At 40.8% G+C, this 25,651-nt stretch overlaps 1 protein-coding gene and 1 long non-coding RNA gene across 4 annotated transcripts in view; one reads left to right on the top strand and one right to left on the bottom strand.

The window, feature by feature from the left end:
- AFF3 (ALF transcription elongation factor 3) overlaps nucleotides 1-25,651 on the bottom strand; it is a 488,013-nt gene that overhangs the window by 113,929 nt on the left and 348,433 nt on the right. For all 3 annotated transcript variants that reach the window (XM_048857937.2, XM_048857946.2, XM_048857957.2), the window contains one exon: nucleotides 9,958-10,009. In XM_048857937.2, coding sequence (XP_048713894.2) covers nucleotides 9,958-10,009 — 52 coding nt within the window. The remainder of the gene's footprint in view (nucleotides 1-9,957; nucleotides 10,010-25,651) is intronic.
- LOC142072737 (uncharacterized) lies at nucleotides 2,378-13,528 on the top strand. The gene is made up of 3 exons (XR_012669281.1): nucleotides 2,378-3,267; nucleotides 3,792-3,901; nucleotides 12,938-13,528. It is a non-coding gene; the product is annotated as an uncharacterized LOC142072737 (long non-coding RNA).

Below are 25,651 nucleotides of genomic sequence, written 5' to 3'. Positions count from 1 at the left end.
CATCCTTCTTGAAGTGTGGACATCAGAACTGGACGTACTATTCCTGCAGTGATCACACCAAAACCAAATACAGAGGTAATATAACCTTCCTATTCCTACTTGATATTCCTGTTTATACAACCAAGAATTGCATTAGTCCTTTTGGCCCAGGACTGCACTGGGAGCTCATGTTCAGCTGATTTACTGTATATTATTTCAGCACGCTTTATCTTATTATATTCTTTGCTCTTAATATTATTCTGAGGATTATTTTTCCAATCTGTTTTTTTTTTTCTGAGGGTTTTAAAAATAATTTGTCGACTATATAGTTTGAGTGTTTCTTCTGTAAATCTGCAATAGCTATGTGTTGGTGGTTTCATTATCCAGTCAATGCTTATTTAAGGTTCACAAGCTAAAAAGTTACTAAATTTTTTTGGGGGAGGGGCTTTCAGCTCCTGAATATTTGTTTGCCACCTTGGGCTTTTTAATCAGTATATTTCTGGAGTTTGTTGTTCATTTTCTCCTAATCCTTCTTCATCTTAAGGGGCAGCGTATTCTAGAGATGTGAGTCAGGAACTATGAATTAAAAGATTAGGGTTCTAGTCCAGAGTCTGCCTCTGTCTCATCATGTAGCCTTGAACAAATCACTTAATCTTTCTGTCTGTCTCAGTTTCCTTGTCAATATCATAGAAATAATAATAACTAAATACCTCTCAGGGGTATTGTATTAACTAGTTAATATCTGTAATGCCAAATTTGCTGCATACATAGTATTAGCCATTTAGCAAAGTTTACATGTTGGCAAATGTTGTTTTTTCTATTCTGACTTTAGAACCCCAAAAAGATCTATGACCAAATTCTGCCTTTGTATACACATGTAGCATTCCAACTGACACAAGGAAATTTGGCTCCTACTTGTCTACATTAAAAATATTAAAGTTCGTTCCATCTTATATTAATAAAATGACTAATAAAATTAATAATGCCCAGTGACACTGGCGAAAATTCTCTGTCAGTTCAGGGAAGCAGCAATTACCTTGCAAAGAGAAAGAGTCTTCTTTCAAAGGAGGATTCTCTTAATCCAAGACAAAAATTTTTTAGTGAAAGTGGCATTGAAATTGTGAACACATCAGGGGAAACTACCCCAAACTTCAACAGAATGCCAAAGTTTTACACAAATCATTAGAAAGCATGAGAATTTAAATTACAGTTGGACTATTCCAAAAAGTCTCTAGGTACACCAAATATTCTTAACTTTGTCCCTGCCCACTGCCACTGCCATCACTGTTTCTGATGTTTTGTAAATATCAAAGTATTTTTTTAGTCACTGCCCAAACTGTCGGGAGGCAAGAAAGAAGACAAGAGGTGAAATCTAGGCTTCGCTGAAGTCAATTGCAAAACTTCCATTGACCTCATTGGGTGCACGATTTCACTGAAGGCCCTGCCCTGGAGAGTTTATAATAGCAGTTCTCAAACTTCTTCTGAGGATCTGGCAGATGGATCCTTCTCCAGGTCCCTTTGCAATATCCTAAAGCAGTTGTTACTGTGACTCCTTTCTCCGTCATTTCTGTTTGTTCTTTTTATTCCTTCTTGTCTTTTCTCTGTCTTGTCTTTTTTTCTTTCTTATTCTTTTTGCTCTTTGACACATATTTAGCTGACTCTCCCTGCTGTCAACCCTTCTGGTACCTCTGATCTTTTTCCTCCTCAGACTCCCACTCATGCTGAGGAGGGACTCCCTGGTACCACACCAAGCCTGAGTTAAATTCATAGGAGTAGAGAATAGCTTGGCAACACTTGGAGCCTTTTCCCTTGTATATGTAGGCTGCTCCCACAGATAGTTCCTGTAGAGAGATACTGGGGGCAGGGGAGAGAAGGAAGACAGATGGCTTTCAAGGAGCTGCCTGCTATGTTATCTGCAGACGTGGCAGCACTTTTGCAGTGAGCAGGAGGGGCAGATCTGGGGTTCTGCAGCTTTCCTCAGCAACACTCATCTTACTTGCCTCATGCCTCTTCCTGACTAGTCTGTTGCCTCTGGAGGGAGAGCTCACTTCTCCAGCACAGGAAACATTGGCTTACACTAAATAGACATAGACAGATAAGGGATGGTAGATGGAATGCAGCAGCACGCAAGCAATTGAGTGGTGGAGTTAGCTCGTGCCTTGTAAGCTGCATATTTTTAAAAAAAAAGTTATTTAATTATAATGATTTATTATTGCTGGTTAACAGTTCTTTGGCAGGAGCACTAGTATTTATGGTCTTCATAGAAGAAGTGTGTTTTAAGGAGGTGAGCAGAGGATGGAAACATGGCATGGGTTTCATGTATAGATGTTCACATGGAAGAAGGAATGGAAATGAAGGGGGAGAAGGATATGGGAGGCAGCGGTTGATTGTGCAGCTTTACAGGAGATGACAGTGAAATGGGACGTGCAGGGGCTAATTTGTGAAGGGCTTTGATTTAAATTTGATGTTGAAGGCCAGGGATAACAAGTGAAAGGTTTAGTGTTTGATCTAAAGCCTTTTAAAGTCAGCAGGAGTTGTTGAAGTGACTTCATTGGTTTTTGGGTCAGATCCTTAGTGACTGGGGCTGGACATGGTCAGATGGCAGGCAATATAGATAATTTCAGTGGAAGAATATTTGCTATACTGAAGAAGACAAGGCCAGCTTTTAGGGAGCCAGAGATGAGGAGGTTGTAGTAGTCAAGGTGAGAAATCCTCAGGCTTGGACAACAGTTGTGATCGTGGGAATAGACAGAATTTGGAGATGTGTAAAGAAACAACTTTATTTAGCAATATGGGGAGCGAAGAAAGATGTGCTTGTATTTGTTTAATTTACAGTCTATTTTAAAGTGTTTGCTACTAGAGAAGAACCCAAATCAGAACTTGATCTATTGTGAACCTCCCTAAACTTTGATTTAGGCCAATCTCTAATTTATGTTAGTACTGTGAGTCATGGCAACAGTATTCAAATTGAGAGCTTGATCCTGCCTTTCATACACTGAATCTGATTTTGTAACACAGGCCCTGATGTGAGCCAAGTTTGGCAGGATCAGACTGCACTCTTATGGTGTCTTATCTGTCAGTTTCAGTGAAGCAATCATGGTCTTCTTGTCGTTCCTTGCTAAAGTGCAAATGTAGATGTCACAAAGCTTTAAAATCAGTGCAGGCAAACCACAGCATTGCTGAAAATTGGCTCCATTGACTTACTTAAATCTTGTTCCAGATTTTAGTTTGGTTTGTTGCCAAAAGGATCATTCCTTTAATATGCAGATAATAATGGACTTACCCTGGGTAAGTGAAGTTCATATTAATAATGAGGATCATTTTTTCCAATCAAGAAATATAGTCACATTACCTACAGAAGAGAGGGCTGAGCAAACCAGTCCAGATTAAGGAAGGGCTGGCCTGAGACTTCACCAATCCCTGAAACCAAACATTTTTTATTTTCTTTTTTGCTCCTCTCTGCTCTTCTGCTTCTGCTCTTGACCTGAACTGAGATGTTTCTTGTACTATGGACAATCATCATGAACAGATTGTTCTCAAAGGAAAGGTATTTTTTTTTTACAAGTTTCCCAGAACATCTTGGAAAACCAACTTATTTTGAAAAAGACAGATAGGTTTTGACTAAGCTTTTGGATGTGTGTGGTTTTTTGTTTTTTTAACCAATCCTACCTGCATTGAAATAAATGGCAAAACTCCCATTAATATTGGTGGTTCAGAATCAGACCCTAAACCTCCAAACATTTTGAAGATTGTTTCCAAACCTTTAAACCCAGGTCTGATGTTGAAAAGATGTTTGCTTTGTGTTTTTTTAGGTCTGACTGTTCTCATCTCTCTGCTTATTGTCATTCCTGAGAAGGCAGCAAGTACAGCACCAATGAAGAGGTGCATAGATGGAGTACTATGTGGAAATGACCAGATGCAGGTACATTCTCTGGCCATGGCATATGCAAATGCAATTAGCATCCTGTTATGCAAGATACTGACTAAAAATAGTTCTGATGGCTAACAGATTGCATGGCCCTGTTCCAATTTACCTGATGGATCTGTTTTCTCTTTATGCACGTGGCTGTGCTCTGTGATTGGCTGATATTAGACTTCATAAAGCCCCATAATATCATCTAAGATCTTATGGCAAAAACGCAGGTTGCCATTTTGCTCCCAGTTTTGGAACTAATTACAGACTGAAATAAGTCACTGTTTCAAATTTCCTGGGACTTTTAAATTCAGATGTAGAGGCTGTATTTACTTGGATTTATTTAGCTTTGTTAAAAATGATTCGACTCTGGAGAAGTTTACATGCATGGCCTTTCTTTTCATTACAAATTTTAACTTTGTATTGATTGTGAATGCATGTCCAGAAATTCAAGACATAGTATTGTCTGATAATGTAGGCTGTAGTAAGACATATTCACTAAACACAACTTGAGGACTTCTAAAAACAAATTATTTTCTGCTGGGGGATATATAGCTGTATTGATTGTGATTGAACTAATGTACTCTTGCTTCATTCACAAGAATGGAAAAGAGCTGCTAGTTTTCAACTGGTGTCTAAATTCCTGTACTACTAAGAATCCTGACAGCAGCGTATTCATTTTGGATTATATTAAAGCTAAGCATCAATAGTGTTTAATGCTATATTTTAGATGGAAGGAAACTTACATATGTATTAGTCTAATACCGGAGTGTGATCCTGCAGTGTTTATCTATTTCTATCAGCGCCTAAAGAAGGCAGCTATTTACATGTAAAAGCTGCTCTAATTTTTCCTTTTGTATAACTTACATAGGCAAAATGAATGTATTAAGCAGTGTTTGAGATAATTCACTGATTTCCTATGTACCCTGTATATAGCTCTTTAATCTTCATAACCTATTTACCTGCTCTTGCTAAGAGATGTCCATATCATTATTAATCAAAGTATTAAAACTTAGTTCTTTTCTTTAAGTACACCAAGAGTTTGAGTCTGGAGCCACGTTTCTCAGACCAAGTTTTGATTCCTTCTTCAACTTCTGTTTATACAATTTTACAAAATTTTGGCAGGAATCAAGAGCACATACCAGGGTGTTGGCTTTTATGAATCTCTTGGGATGTGAAAGTCAAGCTGACTGGTTGAACTTTGGTTACATATTCCAGACAAGCACAATGACTCTATTTATTCAGACTTGGCAGACTGAATGTAGATTGACTCTGTGGGTAATAAATTTTCACAGCCACAAAATTTCAGGGGCAACCAACCTGATCCTGAGGAGAAAAATGCATTCAAGGAAAGAGACTTGGGTTGCAAAAATACGTTAGATTATTATTCCATGTATGCATAGCAGTCAGTTAATTTATTTGGCCATTGATTGACATGAATTGCATAAGTAAATTCAGAGTGTTTTTTCCCTTAAAGGCTCTGCTTTCTGTTCGGAAATTTTCATATTGTAAAAGGACAAAGAAGAAAAAATGAATTGTTCACATTACAATTGGCAATCTCCTTTTAATATTACACCCAAGACTGATTTAAGTTATCCAGTGACCTCTACAATGAAAAGCAGAGTATTCTAATGGGAATGTTTCATGTGCCATTCCACACATCAGGGAACCAAGAGGCAATAACCACCCCAGTTCAGTACTCTGAACAATCTTAAGTACAGTTTTGACATCTTCATGCTACAAAGCATCAGACACTTTCTGAGAGAGATGATGACAAAATTATTACTCTATTCATTATAAATCAAAAGGAAGTGGCTCTTTACCTTGTAGATTTATGTTAATGACCTTGCTATCTGTTAATTGTGTGCTCTTTAGATATTGATTGGGGATTAAAAGGTAAATTTTCTTCAATGTGTATGAAATAAAATATGCCAACTGGAAATTTTCCTTCTACATATCAATTCCTATGATCACTGCCTGTAAAATTAAAATGATCAGTTTAAATGGATAAACTATGCTCATTAAAGGAGGAAAATACATTTATGTAATTAAAATTGACTGTCTAATATTTGTGGATAATGTAATTACTGTAGGCTCGCTTACACACACGCTCAGTTCAACGCTATCCTCTTTTGCCTCCCCATAGCTCCCAAGTCTATGAATCTTGCCTATTGTAACCCCTGGAATGCAGTCCACATTCAGCAAGGCCTTGGTCACTCCCCTACTGAAGCTCTTATTCACATATCCATTTCCCATCTTGACCTCTGTATCCCCACCATTCACGTTCTCTTGCTTTGTCACAATTCTCCAAACATCAGTGTTGACATGTGTCAGGCTCCTCTCCTCACCTGTATAACCTCAGCATTTTTCATTGGCTTCTTGGATATTTCAAAATCAAATACAAAATCTCCCTCCAAATTTTGAATTCTTGTTAAAAAAAATCTTTTTTCTGATTTAAGTAATGGCAAAAAAAAAAAAGGTTTCTAGTTCTTGTAAAATTTCCCCTCAATTACTGAATGATTATAATTATTCTGAGGGATAATAGCACTTAGTTATATAAAAAACTGAAATTCATTCATATATTTTTTTCTGTCCCCATTCCTTCCTGTTCCTCTGACTCAAATCTGAGATTAATGGGTAAGGTAAGAGTCATGGAATAGGAAGTAAAGTAGGCTTCTGCGCAAAAACCTGGTAAACAGCAGGGGACAAATGTCAGCTACAGGTGTGGGACCAAGCCATGAAGTTCAGATGGAGAAAGGTAGTTATAAATTGTGAATCTGGCTGGAGAGTGATTACTCTCATTTAGGCCCATCTCTTGCTAGTCAGATGAACATTTACTACTTTTCTCATCAACAAGGGAAATTACTAAGGATTATTTGTATTACGGTAGTGCCTAAAGGTCCCATCAGAGCTCAGGGCCCCATATTGCTAGGCACTGTATAAATACACAAAAGAAAAAGCCCATTTCCTGAGGATCTTATGCTCTAAGTATACAAGATGGACAATGCATGGGAGTAAAGAAGTATGATTATTTCCATTTTGCAGATGAGGAACCAAGACACTGAGAGATTCAGCAACTTGCTCAAGATCACGCGGACAGTCTTGGTAAAGCCAGGAACTGAACTCAGTCTCCTCAGTTTCAGACCAGTGTCTTAACCACAAGACCAGCTCGCCACTGGGAACAGTTTTAGGAAATCAATTGTTCATAACATATACAAATGATTTAGCTGAAGGCATTCAAAATAGGGGACTAGCTCCTCAGCCCTGCTTCAGTTGATTTATACCTCTTTGGTGGCACAAAGCAGCCATAATGCGGTCTTACCAATTTAGTGTCAGAGAAATTCTTGGGTGGCAAAGAACCACCATAGAGGGTCCTACTCCTGGCCCCTTGTATAGAATATATATCCAGGGAAATGGGACAAGGTCAAGGAATTTCTATACTTCCACACTTGTACAATATTCCCCCATTGCCGAATGGCTCCTGGAGGTCATAGAGAGATGATATAAGTCAAAACAGCCTTGAAGATGCTCTAATTTACACTGCAGAACAACTTAGTTCCTGGCCACCCAGGACTGGTGGGAAAGAGGGCAAAAGTGGCATTAAGCACATCTCGGAGGCAGCGCAGGATTGGGGTCAAGATCTCCAGGATTTCTGAGATAATTTAACTGAGAGGGAGAGTAAATATTAAGGAACAATGATGCAAACAGATTCTATAGGATATTGTTGATTTAGCTGATTGGTCCAGCAAATGGCAAAAGGAGGTCAGTGTCTAAAATATAAAATAATTAGTCTGAAATGGAGGAACCACTTCATGGAAGATGTGCTAAATGGAGCTATCTTCCAGCACACTGATCAGGAAAAAGGGGCAACAGCGTAAAAGTCATTGAAACCATTAATGCACTGCACACTAATAATTAAAAAGGTAAACAAGGTATTAGGTGAAAAGAAAAGGAGGACTTGTGGCACCTTAGAGACTAACCAATTTATTTGAGCATAAGGTTTCGTGAGCTACACTTGAAGTGAAGCTGTAGCTGAAGTGAACTGTACTGAAGTGAGCTGTAGCTCACGAAAGCTTATGCTCAAATAAATTGGTTAGTCTTTAAGGTGCCACAAGTACTCCTTTTCTTTTTGCGAATACAGACTAACACAGCTGTTACTCTGAAAGGTATGAGGTGGTATAAGCAGAAAAATAGATTATACAAAACAAAAAGGCGATACTGTAATATTCTATTGCCTGGTACTTAGTATTCCAGAAGCTAACATTCACAATACCAGTTGCTGAGCCATAGGAAAGGTATTATTAGCTTGAAGATGTGGCACAGGGAGAAAAAGATGTCAGGTCTGTGGAAGTAGGCAGGAATTAACAGCAATTTTCCCCCCAAAACGTATTATGTTCTTATACCCTGCATTCCTTGACTAGCATACACCTTCTTATCCCTATCTCCATTTGCCATGGGAGATATAGATCCATATGCCTATTTTCTACCATTTTCAGAAACAGCCACCCTGTCCCATGTTTCCATGATTCCAAATCCCATCCTTAATTGAGACTCATCTCTTCTTCCTTAACTCAATGGTTTACTGTGACTCCTAAATCCTAACGTTTACTTCCTAAAACACATAATCCTACTCCTTGAACCCAACAATTCCTTGAGCTCATTACTGTTCCCAGAACATTCTCTTTGTCTCTTATTTCGCCTTGCCCTAGTCTGTCTACACACTGTACATTAAACTACCGAGACATGCAAGAAAAGTAATTAACTCGGACGTGTTTCGGGATCCCTTGCAAGAAATACATTAAGCAAAAAGAAATTTTATAAATATGGTAAACAACTTTAATCCATGAGCTGAATCTTCTTAACACCCAACCTTTTTATTCAAAATTGGTGAAATATTAGTTTATCTAATATAAATATCAAAAAGGTTTGCAGCATGTTTTAAAATACAGATGCTTAGGCTATGTCTACTCTGCGAGCGAGGGGTGTGGTTTTGAGCTTGTGTCAACATATTTGCACTAGCTCTCATTGAGCAAGCGCACTAAAAACAGTAGTGTGGCTGCAGTAGCATGGGCAGCGGCGGCCGCCCCACGTACATACCCAGGGGATCCAGGCAGGCTGGTATTCTGGGTGGCTAGCCCATGTTGCTGCTCACTGCCGTCTGTGCTATTGTGGCTACACTACTATTTTTAGTGCTCTAGCTCAGTGTTTCGCAACCTTTTTGATACCAGGGACTGGCTTGCTGCCTTTCTAACCTGTGTCAGGGAGATCTCAGGAACTGGCAGCGGTCCTTGAGAAAAACTGCTTGAGAAAAACTGTTCCAGGTCCAGTGGTTTTCAACCTTTTTCATTTGCAGACCCCTAAAAAATTTCAAATGGAAGCGCGGACCCCTTTGGAAATCTTAGACATAGTCTACAGACCTTAGTAGACGCAGACGACAGGTTGAAAACCACTGCTCTAGCTCAAGAAGAGTTAGCATGACTACGTCTGCAGGAACTGGGAATCACACCCCCAGCTCCAAGTGTAGATGTAGCCAAACTAAAGAGAAATTAAAAGCAATGAGATCAACCTTTTCACACCTGGGCACTCAAAGTAATGCACATAAATTCATGTACCAACATGTAAGTGGCCCGGGTTGCAGAAGTACTGAGCAACTGCAAATCCCATCAACTTCAATGGCAGATGAGCACCTTTTGAAAATCAGACCATTTTAATTTTTGGTGCCAGATATAGATTTAGGACCTTTGGACACCCAGGTTTGAAGATTTGGACCTGAATCTTTAATACAGAATTATTTTTTTATTTAAAAAACAGACGTATCCAAAAATATTTCCGAATTACATCAAGCTAATAAATCAAGAGCAGTGTAGCACATTTCCATTAAATACAGTAGTTAAAACAAACAATCTGGCATGAAACAAGCACATCTGGTATTCCATTTACAGTACTTTAAATTATTTTGATAACCTCTACACATACTTTAAAAAGTAATAGCGTAATATTACTTGAATAAATCAGACTTGGTATTAAACATTCTACGGATTACATTTGAATTCAGTAGCTCATACCTGGCCATTCTCTTCTTCATCACTACTTAACTTGAGGTCATCTTCTAGCATTCTGGAGAAAGAATAATAGAAAAAGTACATTTTAATTACCAAATAATTAGACATGAAGTGTTATATCTGTTGCCAATTAGCTTGTTAACTCGTTGTTGACTATTAATACTTGAGGAAACCAATTGATTACTACAGTAGCAATGGATTTTGAGAAGATTATGGTAATTAGAAGCATTACGTGACAGATTTTAAATGCTATAAAAGAACATTTTTGATGCTGACAGGTGGGCATTCCCCAACAGAAGAAAGATTACTTTGTAGAACTTACAAAGTGCTTTCTAATAGATATTTACACTGGCACTGTTGTGACATCAAACAAAACTGACCTCATGTTTCCCAAAGGCCATTTTTTTGCTCAAGTACAGGCTTGAAGCAATGCTGACTTATCGATTGAAATAATTAAAACAATACTATAATTCCACAATGCTCAGAAGAATTTATCAGTATCATCTGAAAATAGACAAGATCTCACCTTTTCTAATGGGGATTTCATCCCTTTTCCCCAAACCATCACCAAAAATATTTAAATTTGCATGCAAAAAAAGGAGCTTGTTTTCAACCTCTTAGAATTTTATTGCAATCTAGAGTTAAATAACTAGCAGTTAAAGGAATTTCGGAGGTGTGAAGACTTTACCCACTATTTGAAAGGTCTCCAGTGAAGGGATCCTACTCTTTTAAAAAAAAAAAGTGTCTAATAATAGTCATTGGAAAAGTAGCTAATTTTTCTTGTAGTCTGGGAAAAGTGAATCTGTAATTTAGTCTTGACTCCAAAAGAAAGTTTGGTGAACAATTTAAATGCATTCTGTGATGTGGGTGGTCCCCAGAATGTAAATATATAAAGGAGACGTATGTAATCATCTCAAACCACCTCCTTGTACTTGTGCCTAATCTCACGAGAAGGTGGCTGAAAAACCTAATTCTTAAATGGATAACAGGGTGTATGTTTCACGAGATCACACAGAAGGCAAAGGAACACCATATCCAAAAGGAGCACACAGCCTAGCCACCCTTCTATAAGACTTACAGCTACTGGTACCACTAGCAGTTTACCACTGCAGCTACAGAACAAAGAGCACCTCATTGCTGGAGAAGTGCCTTGGTTTCAGCTTCCAGGTTAATCCATGCTCTTAATAAGGTTGGGAAGGCTGATGCTACCTCCAACTGCAGTAGTGGAAAGTTGGACTGTAAAGGGTAACTCCTACTATCCCACAGTCTAATTAACCCGGTTGCTGTTTTTTCTGGATTTACTGCTACCTATTCAAAGCTTCTTTCTCTGTGGTAGAGATTCAAAACTGAAGTGCCAGCTTCAGCAAAATCTGGCTGCAAACCGAGGCCATGTCTACACTACAGTTTTGTTGACAAAACAGTGGAGATGTATACACTGCAATGCTCCTCTGCTGCTGTAACTCTCTTGCTATGCCGACATAATAAAACCACCTGGACAAGAGCCACACAGTTTTTTGCGATGAAGTTAGAATGAGGCAATGCCAGTGTAGACACTGCGTTGCTTATGGCACCCTCATAGACCTCCAGGAGATGACCCCTAATGCCCATCATGACCGCTCTGGTCACCACTTTGAACTCCGTTGCCCTGCAGCCAGGTACACAGGCATGCGATCCTCCCCCATTTAAAGACCTGGGAATTTTTGAAATTCTACTTCCTGTTTTCTCAGCGTGGACAGCTCACATAGCATCTTCCCATGGCAGCTCCCCGCAGCAAATGTACTCCAGGCAGGCATGTAACGGAGTTGGTGGATCTGCTAGGTCTGTGGGGAGAGGAGGCTGTGCAGTCATAGCTCTGCAACAGCCATAGGAACTTCAATACTTATGGGCAGATTGCTCATGGCACGGAGCGGAATGGGTATGAGAGGGACACGCAGCAGTGTTGCGCAAAGATTAAGGAGCTGAGGCAGGCATACAAGAAAGTAAGGGAGGCCAATTGTCAGTCTGGTGTGTTGCCAAAGACATGCCGCTTTTACAAGGAGCTACATGCATCTTCGGTGGCGACCCCGACTCCACTGCCAAGAACCCCGTGGATACTCCATGGGGACTGGAGGCAGTGGCCAGTGGAGTGAACTCTGAGGACAAAGTGGTGGATGAGGAAGTGGAGTTGGAGGAGGATCGGGATGGAGGACAGGTGACAGGGTTGTCTGGTGGCATGGCATGTTTCAATGTCTGGAGGGATCTAGCCAGCCCCAGCACTCTGGCTCTGGCATGCCGGATGCAGGACAGGGGAGCTCTGGTAAGTACTCATTGTGCTTTGATATTGCAGGGAGAAATGAGCTAGAGCTATTTTTGTTTCCAGGGTAGAAGAGGGATAGAAATAACCAACAGTAGCACTGTATGCATCTATTTCTCACTCCCCTGTGTAGCTAGACCCGGGGAGGGGCATGTGGAAAAGTTTGTTGATGCACACCGGGATGTCCCAGGAATCCGCCATACTGATCTCTAGGAAACTTTTGTGGAAGTACTCTGCAATCCTTTGCTGTAGATTCCTTGGGAGGGCTGTCTTGTTCCTTCCCCTGCGGAAGGAAACTTTGCTACACCAATCAGCAGTTATGTCTGCAGGCACCAAAGCAGCACACAGGTGAGCAGCATATGGACTTGGTCTGCAGCCGCACACATGCAGGAGCATCCTCGGTTACCCTCAGGAGCAAGATATCAGCTTCTATTACTCCGCCTGTGGAAAACAGTGCCAGTATTCAGAATAGTGTCCCTAAGCGCTTGTAATGATTAATGATCCACCATTAACCTCCCCCCCCGATTTGTCCCATCTTACCCCCTTTCCTTTGTGCCTAACTCACCATGGTTAGGGCTCTCGATGTGCTGTATGCTTGCCAAGGGAAAGTGAGAAAGTGGTGTATGTAATTTGTATGAATCAAGGTGGTGCATGCACTCACAATAGTGCCTCTGTCGATTGTTTCTATAGCTTTTGGAGATATGGCCTTGAGAGTCTCCTCTTGAACACCGGCTGAGGAGCTCAGTCTGATAAGGAGATGTACCAGGAGGAGTAAGGAAGACATGTTCAAGGAAGTGCTATCATCATCTGATCCTGCTGATAGCAAGGAGAGAGCTTGGAGAGAGGCTATCAGTGAAAAACTGCAAACAGATAGCCAGAAGAGGAAACAGGGGAAGGAGCAGATCATACAGCTGCTCGAGGACCAAACGGACATGCTGAGGTCCCTGACTGGGCTGCAGGAAGAACACATCCATACTCGCCTCCCCCTGCAGCCATTTCAGAACTGCCTTCCATGACCTCCCCAAAATCCCCCCCCCACACATTCCTTGTATGTTCCTGGCCCATCACAGTACCGCAGACACTCCATCCTTAGAGGCATGTTTCACAATGACAGCTGGACATACACCCAGCTGTGAGAGCCTCATTAAAAAGTGCTCTTCATTGTAATGTCCCTTCTAGGTAATAGAAATGTTTGTATAGCTGTTAAATAATAATGAACTTATGGAAAGAAAACAAATCTTTATTGGACTACATATGATGGTTGCCGCTGAAATTCATACACAATAGCAATAGTAGCATTTGAAGAGTACACTTAATGCACTCAGCAATCATTACAAGGGTCATATTACAGTGCAACTTTTGGGTGTGGGAGGGAGCAGGGGATTGGGGCATGGGAGGGGGTGAGGTGGGCTCTGGGCGGTGTTTACCTGGGGTGCTCCCCAGTAGCAGCGACATCCCCCTCGCTCAGCTGCTAGGCAGAGGCATGGCCAGGCAGTTCTGCGCACTGCCTCTGCCCACAGCACTGCTCCCCCCGCAGCACCAGCAGAGGTCCCGGCTGCGCGCCACTGCCCGCCCCCCCAGCACCCGGGCCGCCTTCCCTCAGCATCTGAGGGAGCCCTGGGCAGCCCCCACAAGTTTTAGTCATGGGTATTTTTAGTAAAAGTCATGGACGGGTCATGGGCCATGAATTTTTGTTTACTACCCATGACCTGTCCATGACTTTTACTAAAAATACCCATGACTAAAACGTAGCCTTAATTACAGAAGACACATTACTGGGGCTCACTGTCAAAATTTTCCTTCAAAGCCTCCCTGATTCAAATAGCTCCCTGCCTTGAGTCTTTCTAATTGCCCTGGTGTCTGGTTGCTCAAAAGCAGCCACCAGCAGATCCACCTCAAGACTCCACCCCTACAGAAACATTCCCCACTTACTTTCACAAATGTTATGCAGAGCATAGCAGGCTGCTATGACCATGGGAATATTTTCCTCATTGAGGTCTAGCCTGCTAAAAAGGCAGCACCAGTGACCCTTTAATCTGTCAAAGGCACATTCCACAGTCATTCTGCCACTTCTGAGCCTGTTGTTGAAGTGCTCCTTGCTGCTGTCAAGGTTTCCGATATAAGGCTTTATGAGTCATGGGAACAAGGGGTAGGCTGGGTCTCCCAGGATCACAATTGGCATTTCCACATCCCCAATTACAATCTTCTGGTCTGGAAAGAAAGTCCTGCATGTAGCTTTCTATACAGGTCAGTGTTTCTGAAGATGCGTGCGTCACGCACCTTCGCTGACCATCCCACTTTGATGTGGTGAAATGACCTGGTGATCCACCAGCGCTTGCAATACCATAGCGAAGTAGCCCTTTCTGTTCATATAGTCCGTCGCAAGGTGGTCTGGGGCCAAAATTGGGATATGTGTGCCATCTATCGCCTGCCGCAGCTAGGGAATCCCATTGCTGCAAAGCCATCCACTATTTCCCACACATTGCCCAGACTACTGTCTTTTGTAACAGGAGACAATTAATGGCCCTGAGCACTTGCATCACTTCAACCCCTACAGTAGATGTTCCAAATTGATTTGTGACTGATTGGTAGCAGTCTGGAGTTGCCAGCTTCCACACAGCAATCGCCACTCAATTCTCCACTGTGAGGGCAGCTCTCATTTTGGTGTCCTAAGGCGACTGCTCACAGAAGCACTTATGGATCTGTGAGAAAGCAGCTGTCCAGCTGAGGTAAAGAAACATCACCAGAAGGAACACTGGCTCCATCAGTATGATAGGACATATGCTCAGTGTATTTTGTTTTCATGTTAGGTTTTTATATTTTTTTTTCAGAATTTTCAGAGTGGGGATTGAAATCAGCATTCTATTATATGCTACACCAGAACTTCTTGTTTCTTTCCCCCCCCCAGGGTTCAGTTATGAAAATCAAGAAAATAACTGGAAAGAGTCTTAGGAAGTCACTTGCAAAAATAAGTTACTGTCAACATCAAAATACCACTGCCATGCACCAGAGAGAACACAAAAACCATCAGTGCAATTCTGAAATGTGTAACAGATGCCAGATTAAAACTGGGAACTTCAGGCATAGCAAGGAACCAGAGAAACTGGAGATAAAATGGGTTGGGTTACATCTTGTGACCAGGACCCTGGGGCATAATTCTTCTGAATAGGAGCTCCACCAGAGCTTTTTCTAGCTTTAAATATTGTAACTGAAGTGATGAGGCTTAAACCACTTCTCTTTGAGAGATAATTCTAAAATATCACAGATCTCAATTTTAAAAAAAAGTTAAAAATAAATCCTGAGTTCCAACTTGAAAGTATTTTTTTGTAAATTTTATCACACTTCAGTTATTTCCCTCAGACAACCATAAACTAAAGGCTTGCCTACGCTAGAAAGTTAAGTCAATTTAAGTTAAGTCAGTGTACAGCCAACACAGTAATTAAAGTGGTGGTTCATGTCCACACTATGTTCCACCTGTTGGTGGGGCATGCCCTGACTAGGAGTGCTTCCACCGACTGAGGTAGGGGATTGCGAGACACTGACAGCTGCAGTTCAGCAGCCCTGAGGCTGACAGCCTCAACTATCAGCCTCCTCTCTCCCTGGCTCCAGTGCTGACAGCCCAAGCTGTCAGCCAGGGGCCAGGCTCACAGCTGGAGCCCTCCTCCCCAGGCCCGGGTGCTGACAGCTCCAGCTAGTGCCTGGTGACAGCTTGGGCTGTCAGCACCAGGGTGGGAGGAGCTCCAGCTCTCAGCCCTACTCAGGGCTGACAGAGAACAGGTGATGTAAGAACTCAGTGTCTACATGGACGCTGTGCTGCTCTAATGACATGGACCTAAGCACAACACCTCTAGTTGAGGTGGAGTTATTATGTTCGTGTAGCAGGTGACTTACTTCAGCAGAAGCAGCATTCTAGTGTAAACACTGACATAATTAGGTTGATGTAAGCCACCTTGTGTCAACCTAACTCTGTAGTGTAAGCTAGGCCTTTATCCTGTTTCTCCTTGGTGACTTTACTCATCTGATACTTGTTTCTTCTATTTCAGACAGCCAGCTTGTTATTGTATAGCTATAGTAATACATTAGAAACAAAAAGACATTCTTTACAAAGACTATAGAAAACCATTAAAAATATTGCTACAGGAAATCAGAATCATAGACTGCGGCTGGTTTTCAAAATGTCCTGGATTATTTCATGCTCATAATAACCTTTGCAATTTTACAAGTCGAAATAAGGATAATAATTAGTTTGCTGTAATGTGCTCAACTTGTGACAACACTCGAAGACCACTCAAACTTATGATAGTGCAGAATGCAGCTGCCTGATCACTTAGTTGTGTTCCTTTATTATACAGTTATATTACTGTGGTTGTGGTGCCTGGAAGGGTCACATTGAGAATGCTTACTCAGGGCAAACAGCAAGGAATAGGGTAGACAATCCCGATAGAATAAACTGGTTTATTCTATAATTAGATTCAGCAAGCCAGTAACAAAACAGCGTCTATGACACCGCATTGGAGAAGTCAAATATAATCCCCTTTAAGCAATCCAACCTTTGGCTCCCATCTAGACAGCCAATGCTAATATAATGAGGAGTTATTGAAAACCTTATTTACTGTAATTAAAGTTCTACCACTCCCAAAAGACCACTGACCTTACCCAAATACACCCTTACAGCAATCCTTATTAACAAAATCTAAGATTTATTAATAAAAGAGAGTTATACATAGTTAAGAGATCAATATACATACAAATGTGTGTAAAATCCTTAGGTCAGTTTCATAGCGGAGATGGTGAGGAAGGTGGCTTTGCGCATCCAAAAGTTCTGCAGTCACTGCTCATCATCCCATACCTGCATCACGATGCTATCCGACCACTCAGTGATTATTTCCTGAGCCCAGTACAGACGGTCCACCGTGTGCAGTTGCTCTGTGAATGCCAACATCAATCTTGAATTGTTACTTTCCATGGCACACAGCAGGGCAAACACCACAGTGTCATTATCAGATTCGCAGCTCATGAAATATTGCAAGATCAACCCTATTGTGTTCATAACGCTCATCACAAGATTGGAGAGCAATGCAGGATCCATGCTTTCAGACAGAGATGATAGAAGCACAGTTTACAGGAGTTGTTGAAAAGTGGCGTGATACATAGTAGGAAGCCCATGCAATGATGGGACAAAGAAAACCACATCATGGAACACTGATTCTACCATGATGTGCTGCGATCCCTGCCCAGAGCACCCAGTGGCAGATGGTGGTGAGTTGCACAGTGAGATAGCTTCCCACGGTGCAGTGCTTTCTCTGTCAGTGCAAGACCACCAACTGTGGACATGCTCCACCGTCGCAAGATTTGTTATGTGAACGTGAACAAGCGGTTTAATTACAGCGGTGGAGGATTGTCGATGTAGCTTAAATCGACTTAACTCTGTAGTGTAGACATAACGTCAGACACCCTAACGATAGGTGCTGTATAAGAACCCAGGTTAGATAAAGAGACAAGAGTGGCTGCCACTGAAATCAGTTTGAGCTTAATGTGTATATTTTCTTGTTGTATAACCACTCTTTAGTAAAGTCTAGATAGAAATGATAACAATCAGAATATGAACAGTATAATAGCGATCCCCAAAGTGCTATATCTAACATCAGCAGTACATGGAGAAGTAGTAATCATAAATATTTTAGCAAAAATATTTGCTATCAGTTGATAAATATGTTAGCTGATATTTTCTATTTAACGGTATCCCTTAGAACAAAATATCTGGAGTCTGAAATCAAGTTAACTAAGATAACATATTAAAACATTGTATTTTGATGAAATACACATTTTAAAATACTTAATCAGAATAATATATTTGTTTAATATGTGGGCAAGTGTAATATTTATGTCATTAACTAATCATTTCCTTGATTTTAAGAATTTGGGCAAATTAAGTGATAGTTAAGTACATTGTCACTTATCAATCTTAGCTGTTTCCTTAAATGAAGTTATATTGTAACATAAACTACCTGTGTTTATTATAATGTAGCAACCTGTTATTAATATAAAAACTACAGATGATGAGTGTCACACCCCTCTGTGTGTGTGTGTGTGTGTTAATATTTGTGTGTATGACTCTTCTTTGTGTGTACAGCAGCTTTTACAAGAGTATGTGTGGGGTTAAGCTAAAATAGAGGAGATATGTGTGGGAATAATTTTATATATGTGTAATGTAACACAAAAATAACAACATTGACTTATTAAGACTGCTTTCTTTTTATGTTTTCTCCATTTTCCCTACCCTTTTTCTGTTTGTCTTTTTAGGATTTTAGCCCTTCAGGGAAGACACTGTGTCTGCCTATAAGTCTCTACAGCTCTCTGCACATTTTGGGTGCTACTGTAATATAAATAGACAATCATGTAACATCTGTGATAGGAAAAAACCTTCCTCCACTGCAGTTTGCTAGAAAACTCAGTCTTTTATTCCTAGAGGAGGATCTGGCCACAGTGGTGCATTTGTTCCCCCTCTCCTGACTGGATTACTGTAATTCACCAGATATAAAGTGGAATCAATGGAAATCATAGAATATCAGGGTTGGAAGGGACTTCAGGAGGTCATCTAGTCCAACCCCCTGCTCAAAGCAGGATCAACCCCCAATTTTTACCCCGATCCCTAAACAGTCCCCTCAGGGATTGAACTCACAACCCTTGGTTTAGCAGGCCAATGCTCAAACCACTGAGCTATCCCACCTCCTATGCTCCAGCTTGTATAAAATGCGTCTGCTTGCCTAGTGAAGAGGCTAAACTATTGTGAGCACTTAATCCCTGTGCTTCAATCTCTCCACTGGTTCCCAATCTACTTCCATTGTCAGTTTAAAGTCTTGGTCCTGATCTCCAAAGCCATGATCCAGTCAGGTCCCAGGGTCATCAGTTACTGTATCTCCATCCATGACCAATCCTAGACCGCTGCATTCTTCTTGGACCTTGCAGCTTTCAAAACCCATGATGAAGCGCAAGAGAGCCAGAGACGAAGCATTTGCAGTTGAGGAGTTTCAGTTGTGGAATTAGATTCCATAGAAGCTTAGATCAACCCAGAGTCTGAACATGCTTCAAGATCCTTCTCTTTGACAAAACATTTCCACTGTAACTGGCACAATGATAATTAAAAAAAAAAAATCCCGAGGCAGAGCTTCCTTTAAGTAAGGAGGGCAGAAGACAAGAAAAATACATGAAGTCCAAAAGGGACCTTGCCATTGTGTATTTAATTTATCTGAAAAGTGCCCAGGTGTAGATTCAGCAAAGAATGTGCTTAAGTTCATCCTTATTTAGCAAAACACGTAAAATCAGGCCTCTGTCCATCCTTATTCAGAATGGTACTTAAAGCTTAGTGCTTTGATGAATTATTATGGTAAGGGGCAAAAAAGATGTGAGGTGGGTGGGGGTGGGAGAGAAATAATAACAGTACAAGCATAGACATTTCAACCATGTTTATAATTACAAAATCTATTTTCCACTGTACCATTCTCAGTATACACGACAGATAGTTCAGTTAGTGATATCACTAGTCCCAAATTTTGAGGTTTTCGTAGTGGACACTGCCATGCCCATGCCCAGTTGAAGAGACAAGTCAAATAAAATGTTGTGAATGAAGGTCAGAAAAAGAAAATGGTAAACAAAGAGGTTCTCTGAGAAACATAATTTATGGATTTTACACCTGAGGTTCATCTATGATAAAGCAGTTAGGTTGGAGCACTTAATTATAAATCAGGGGTGGAATCTGTGCTAGATCATTGAGAACTGCAAGCCTTAAAAGACTCAAGTTAGAGGTCTTCATGCTCTGTAATTAAACAATGTTTTCAATCCTTTTTCTGCAATGAATAACAACAGGTGCAGATATAATTAAATGAAATGAGTAAGGGTTCCGGATATTGAAAAATGCCTAGGCAACCAGCTGCTTAATTTCTACAATAGCCAATAAAGTGGTTTTAACTGTGGGTGCCTGTGTCACTCAGATGCTATGGTGAGGGAGGGGGACACAGAAGGACTTAGATAATGAGAAATAGAAACAAAGTGAGTGGAATTATAATAGCCTTCTAAGGGATTTGGACACCCAATTTCCATTAATTTCAATGGGAATTGGATGTGCAAATGTCTAAGGTAGTTTTAAAACGCATCCAGAGTGTATTATCTTTTGTTATTTGAAAGCTGTTTTCTGAGCCCCTATCACAGGAAGGGAAAGTTCTTTTGCTGACCCAGCTTGTTAGCATGTGTTCAAACTCTGCAGAGAGATGCTGAATAATTCCTGCTGATTCTCTATGGCAGGAGTATCTTTTTAACTCCACTATGAACATGAAAGATGTGGGAGTTGTTTTTGGTCAAAAGGAACTGGGGACTATGACTAGGGTGACCAGATGTCCCGATTTTATAGGGACAGTCCCGATTTTTGGGTCTTTTTCTTACATAGGCTCCTATTACCCCCCACCCGCTGTCCTGATTTTTCACATTTGCTGTCTCATCACCCTATCTATGACAGAGAGATCTCTGCAGGGAAACTCTAGGGGTAACCAAAATTAAGGAAAAAGTTTAGGCGGAGGTTTACAGCTTTGCTGCTGCTTTTGGATAAATTATAGAGCCAAACTCCAGGAAGAGACTACGTTTGGACTGATACAGGGCTCAAGGCAGGGGAGGAACTCCTTTAGTTTATAGTCACATCTGTTTTGTCTCTTTTTGAGAAATTTAAGGATTCATGTTCAGTCCTTTGAATGACCTAGATCAGTTCGAGGTTACGAGTGGGCTTGGTTCTGCATTTGCTTAAACGTTGTTATAATTCCACTGTGCTTCACTTTGTTACTCCTGGTGATGTAAATTGGCATAGATAAGAGAACCAGGGCCAATAGATTTATTTTAAATTCACTTCTGAGGTATTCCCAATTTCTTAACTTAATAACCTCCCTCCCCAAATCCACTCATTGTTTATTGAAGAGTTAAATGTTCAGCATTAGCGGGGTTGTTTGGACTGAACAAATTTCTTTTTCGTTTGTACACAAAAAGACAAGAGAACTGACCCTGATAATTATGAATATAGCTTATGCGGTCAGGGCAATTTTGTGTGTCCTTTTGCTGAATTAGGCCAAAACTCTGAAGAAATTCTTTTTCCAGCATGGGCACTGTTGATATTTTCAAGCCTAATGCTCAAATAACTTTTGAAACTGGAAAGGGAAAATATTGCTACATCTCATTTAAATTATTAGCTCTATTACTTCAGCAGAGAAGCATGAGAATAATTTGCACACTTTATTGCATAAGTGTATTATATATTGCAACAATCACAAGCAACAATTTGTTTTAAAATGTGATGCAGAAATTATCACCTTTTGTAATTCACTGGTGAAAATCATTAATACATAATATCATGAAACATACTCAGTTTTATTTTAATGCAAGACAATGTCCCAGCAAGTGAATAGATTATAGTATACCATTCAAATTGAAGCACTTCTATCATTCATTTTCCATATTTCTGCTCTTTATGTAGCAATGCGATAAAAGTAGTGGAAAAATGCTTTGATTTCACTTGGATAGTTGAAGAATACCTTGACAAAAATGCCACCCACCTGCCTCAACTGGTGGGGGAACTTGATGAGGCCAGTGGTGAAAGGGTACAGCCCAAGAAGCAAGGGAGGGAGACACTCACCAAGGGACACTAGGCAGCCCCTTCCCCTGGGAGTCTCTGGCACCCAATGACCAGCTGGTGAGAGGGGTGCTGATGGGCCAGCATTCCCCAGCTCTCAGGATTTAACCTGAGACAGGGGGGTATGTGGAGCCTCTTTTGGCTCCATCCAGCAACCTCACCCTACCCACCTGAACGAGGAACGGGAATCCAGCCAGATGGATGCTGCAGGTCTAGCCAATCGCCCATTGTGGGTCAGGAAAGAATTTTTTCTTCCCTGGATCAATTGGTAGAGGATCAAGGAGCTTTTTGCCTTCCTTGCAGCACCTTCAAGCCACGGTGAGTTAAGTAGGAACATGCTTAGTACTTATCTGAGGTACTGGGGCAGAGCTGTTTATTCCTTGCAATTTGTGGTGGATTTCCAGTATGGTTATAAGGATAAAATGAATGATTCCCAGGGGTAAAAGACCTGGAATTTTGGTGATGGGCCTTGGGCTTATGGGATAGGATCGAGGTCAGATCTTGTGGCTCTGGTGGGCTCAGGTCCCCATTCTTTTGCACCCTGTGTCCCCCTAGCAGGGGGGAAGGTGCTAGGACTCAGAGAGAACTGAATACTGCGGGGTAGGCTGAAGAGATCCTACCCCGAGTTATGAGTTATATGGTGAGGAGCCCTGTAATTCCTGCACTGGAACCAATTAAATGCCTGGTATAGGAGAGTATGGGTGATTGGCAGGTACTACGCCTCCCCGGTGCTAAAGGTTAATAAAAGTTGCAGCCTGCCACTTAATTCCATGCATGTGTCTGTCCTCATTTTGCTGCTGTGAAGAGGAGGTGCTCAAGATGAAAATCTGTCAACTGACTGCTCATTCAAGTTTACACTGTTATGTTTATTCAGCTGACAAAGATCTCAATGGGCCAAATTATCCTATTCCTTTCACCTGTAAAATTGAAACTTTAAATCTACTGTTTATTTTCTTCCAAAAATTTCATACTCTGATAGAGGGAGAAGAAAAACAACTCCAGATTGTTGAAAGAAAATCTTTCCTGGAAGCACAAACATTTTATAAGACTTTGGCTCTATTTAAAAATAGAGTGGTCAAGCCAGTAAAAGCAGGCAGGTACAGTATTAATGTACTTAATGCTGGAATGAAGTATATATATCAATGCGAGATTTAATTATGGAACATAGTGTCTAAATGCTTGAAAAAGTGACAGTCTATAGTAACAGAATTAGCAATTTCAATAAAAAATAGCTGCTTAAAAGGAAGGTTTTCTTCTCTTGGATTGAATCCATCTGAGATGTTCTACATGTCTGTTCAAAACCATTTAAACTGGCTAAATGCATTGTTAAATTCTCATCACACTGATGGCATCATCTGAAATGCAAGACAATCCTTCCAGAGTAATGCAACGGTCATTTTCTCATATCAGTAGAACTTGAAATAAAAGTTCCCGTGGACAAATTGTTAGAAACCAGCCTGATGATGGACTGTGGGCATCAAAGACAAAAGGTGCAAAGCCACAGATTTCTTTCCTCCCAAAGAAGATGAGAAAGGAAGAAAACACCACCTGTTCGGTGGACTTCACATACTCCATAGATCTGAGACTTGGGCCAAAATTTTCAACCTCAGGTACCTATAGATAACTAAATCTGTATTTAAGCATCCGAAATAAAAGTATCCTGCTTTTCAGATGTGCTGAGCACCTGCAGCTCCCACTGAATTCAGTATTGCTACTTGCAAGAGATCATGTTAAATACAGAAGGTGAATGCAGTACCTTCATGAGCTTCATCACGATTTGGTATTTTTGCTATGTAGCACTACTGTTAAGCCAAGTGGTCTTGAATATTTTGGCACAGAATGCAGAACCAAAAATCAAACTATGGTACAGAAAGAGAGAATAAAGATAACCCAATCATGTGCTGAAATCTCTAATTAATTGGACGGACTGCAAGGAAAGCTATCTATTTCCACACATCACTCAATTCTCCCATCAGATTAGAGTTGGGGGAGAAGGGCCGAAATAACTCCTTAAAAATGGAAGACCTTCTTCAGAAAAACTTAAAAATGAATTAACATAAGCCCACTTCACGATCAAGGAAGCAACATAAAAACGCATATACAGAGAGAGATAGAGAAGGAAGAATGATGAGTTACTTAAAAGAAGCTCCTTCCTAAGTACCAGCCTAAATATTCCCTCCACTCAGGAAACCTGCCAAAGTTTCAAGGCTTATCATTTAATGGGTGGCATAAGAAAACAGGTTTAGGAAGTAAAAGCTTAGAAAGAGCTGCTCAGAATTTTCCAACTCATTTCTTGCCTCCCCACCTCCATTCATTCCATTCCTGCTGTGAGTGATTAGCAGTAGTTCTTCTAAATTTATTTTCCTGACTTTCTGACAACGGTCTGCTGCTGTCTATTACAAAATATTACTTAATTGTTAAATGTGAAAGAAAATAAGAGTGCTTGAACTGCCACTGCTTTCTATGTCTGTTGTCACAGTATGAATCTTGGGGTGTTTAAATTCTTTAGATTCTCAGAATTTTCATTATAAGTCAGTTGCAGCTGCCGAAGGTGCAATATCATATTTTGGAGTTGTTGGTCATTTTTATTTCTGCCCCTTTTTCCGACAGCCTTTTGTTAAAACCATCTGTTCTCTATCCACCTCTCACCCCCATTTGTAACTCTGTACTGTGGTCCAAAGCAAAACTGCCATTCCATTGCAGACAACTGCAGACACCTGTAAAACATGGAACTTCCATTTAACAGTGTCCATACATGAGGCTGGATTAGCATTTACTCAGATCACATTGGTTGGGTGGAGCAAATGTAACCCATTGTGTTACAGGTCTCCTTCTCTGCCTGATCTGCAGCGGATATGAGTCTGTCAAGCTCCAGCTAGTGAACTTTGGCTTTTAAACTCAAGCTTTACCAGTTCAGGCTTTTAGTTCAATCTCTAGTGTGTTGGGCAGGATGGTGGCTGTCTTGTGGACATTCTGAATGCTTGGTTTTCTTCCTGGCTCCCAAAGCACACCTTTTGGTTAGTCTTTGGTCCTAGAGCACTTGCCCCAGTAGGAGGAGCACACAGCAATGCTTTACTACAGCTACTCTTTGTATATGGAGAGTGTGGGGTTTTGCTTTTCCCTCTTCTTCCCTCCTTTCATGTCTCATCTCTATCCCTTCTAAATATTCCAAAATACAAATATTCCACTGGATGCAAATGTAATAGGTTACACTTTTTATGTTTCCATTTTAACAAAGTATGAAGGGTGAAATCCCAGCCCCACTGAAGTTAAGGGGAGTTCTGCCATTGGTTTCATTATGGCCAAGATTCCATCCAGGATAGAACAATTTAGAAATCTCTGGGAAAATTAGTCCAGCTAGCAGATATTTATACGAGATTACACTGAAACTTGTTCCAGAGATCACCCCTTGCTGGACAATCTCCTGTCTCAAAAGACTGTCCCACAGAATCCTCAAGTGCAACAAGAACAGATCTGCTCCACAATTACTAGATGACTAACTCCATTATTACTACTTGTAATACCGTAGCACCAGGAGGCCCCAGCTGAAAGTAGGGTTCCACTGATGCTATGTGGTGTATAAACATATAGAAGGAGATAGTCCCTGCCCTGAAGAGCTTACAGTCTAATGAGACAAAACATATAGAAGGTGGCAGGAACGAATTATTATTCCAATTTTTCAACTGGGGAACTGAGGCAGAGGAAGATTAAGTGACTTCCCCAAGGTCATATGG

Source organism: Caretta caretta, chromosome 1, assembly GCF_965140235.1.
Source record: "Caretta caretta isolate rCarCar2 chromosome 1, rCarCar1.hap1, whole genome shotgun sequence".
In the NCBI taxonomy this organism is placed as follows: Eukaryota; Metazoa; Chordata; order Testudines; family Cheloniidae; genus Caretta; species Caretta caretta.
Note: the sequence above shows the minus strand (reverse complement) of the source record. Positions and strands in the feature narration are given on the sequence as shown.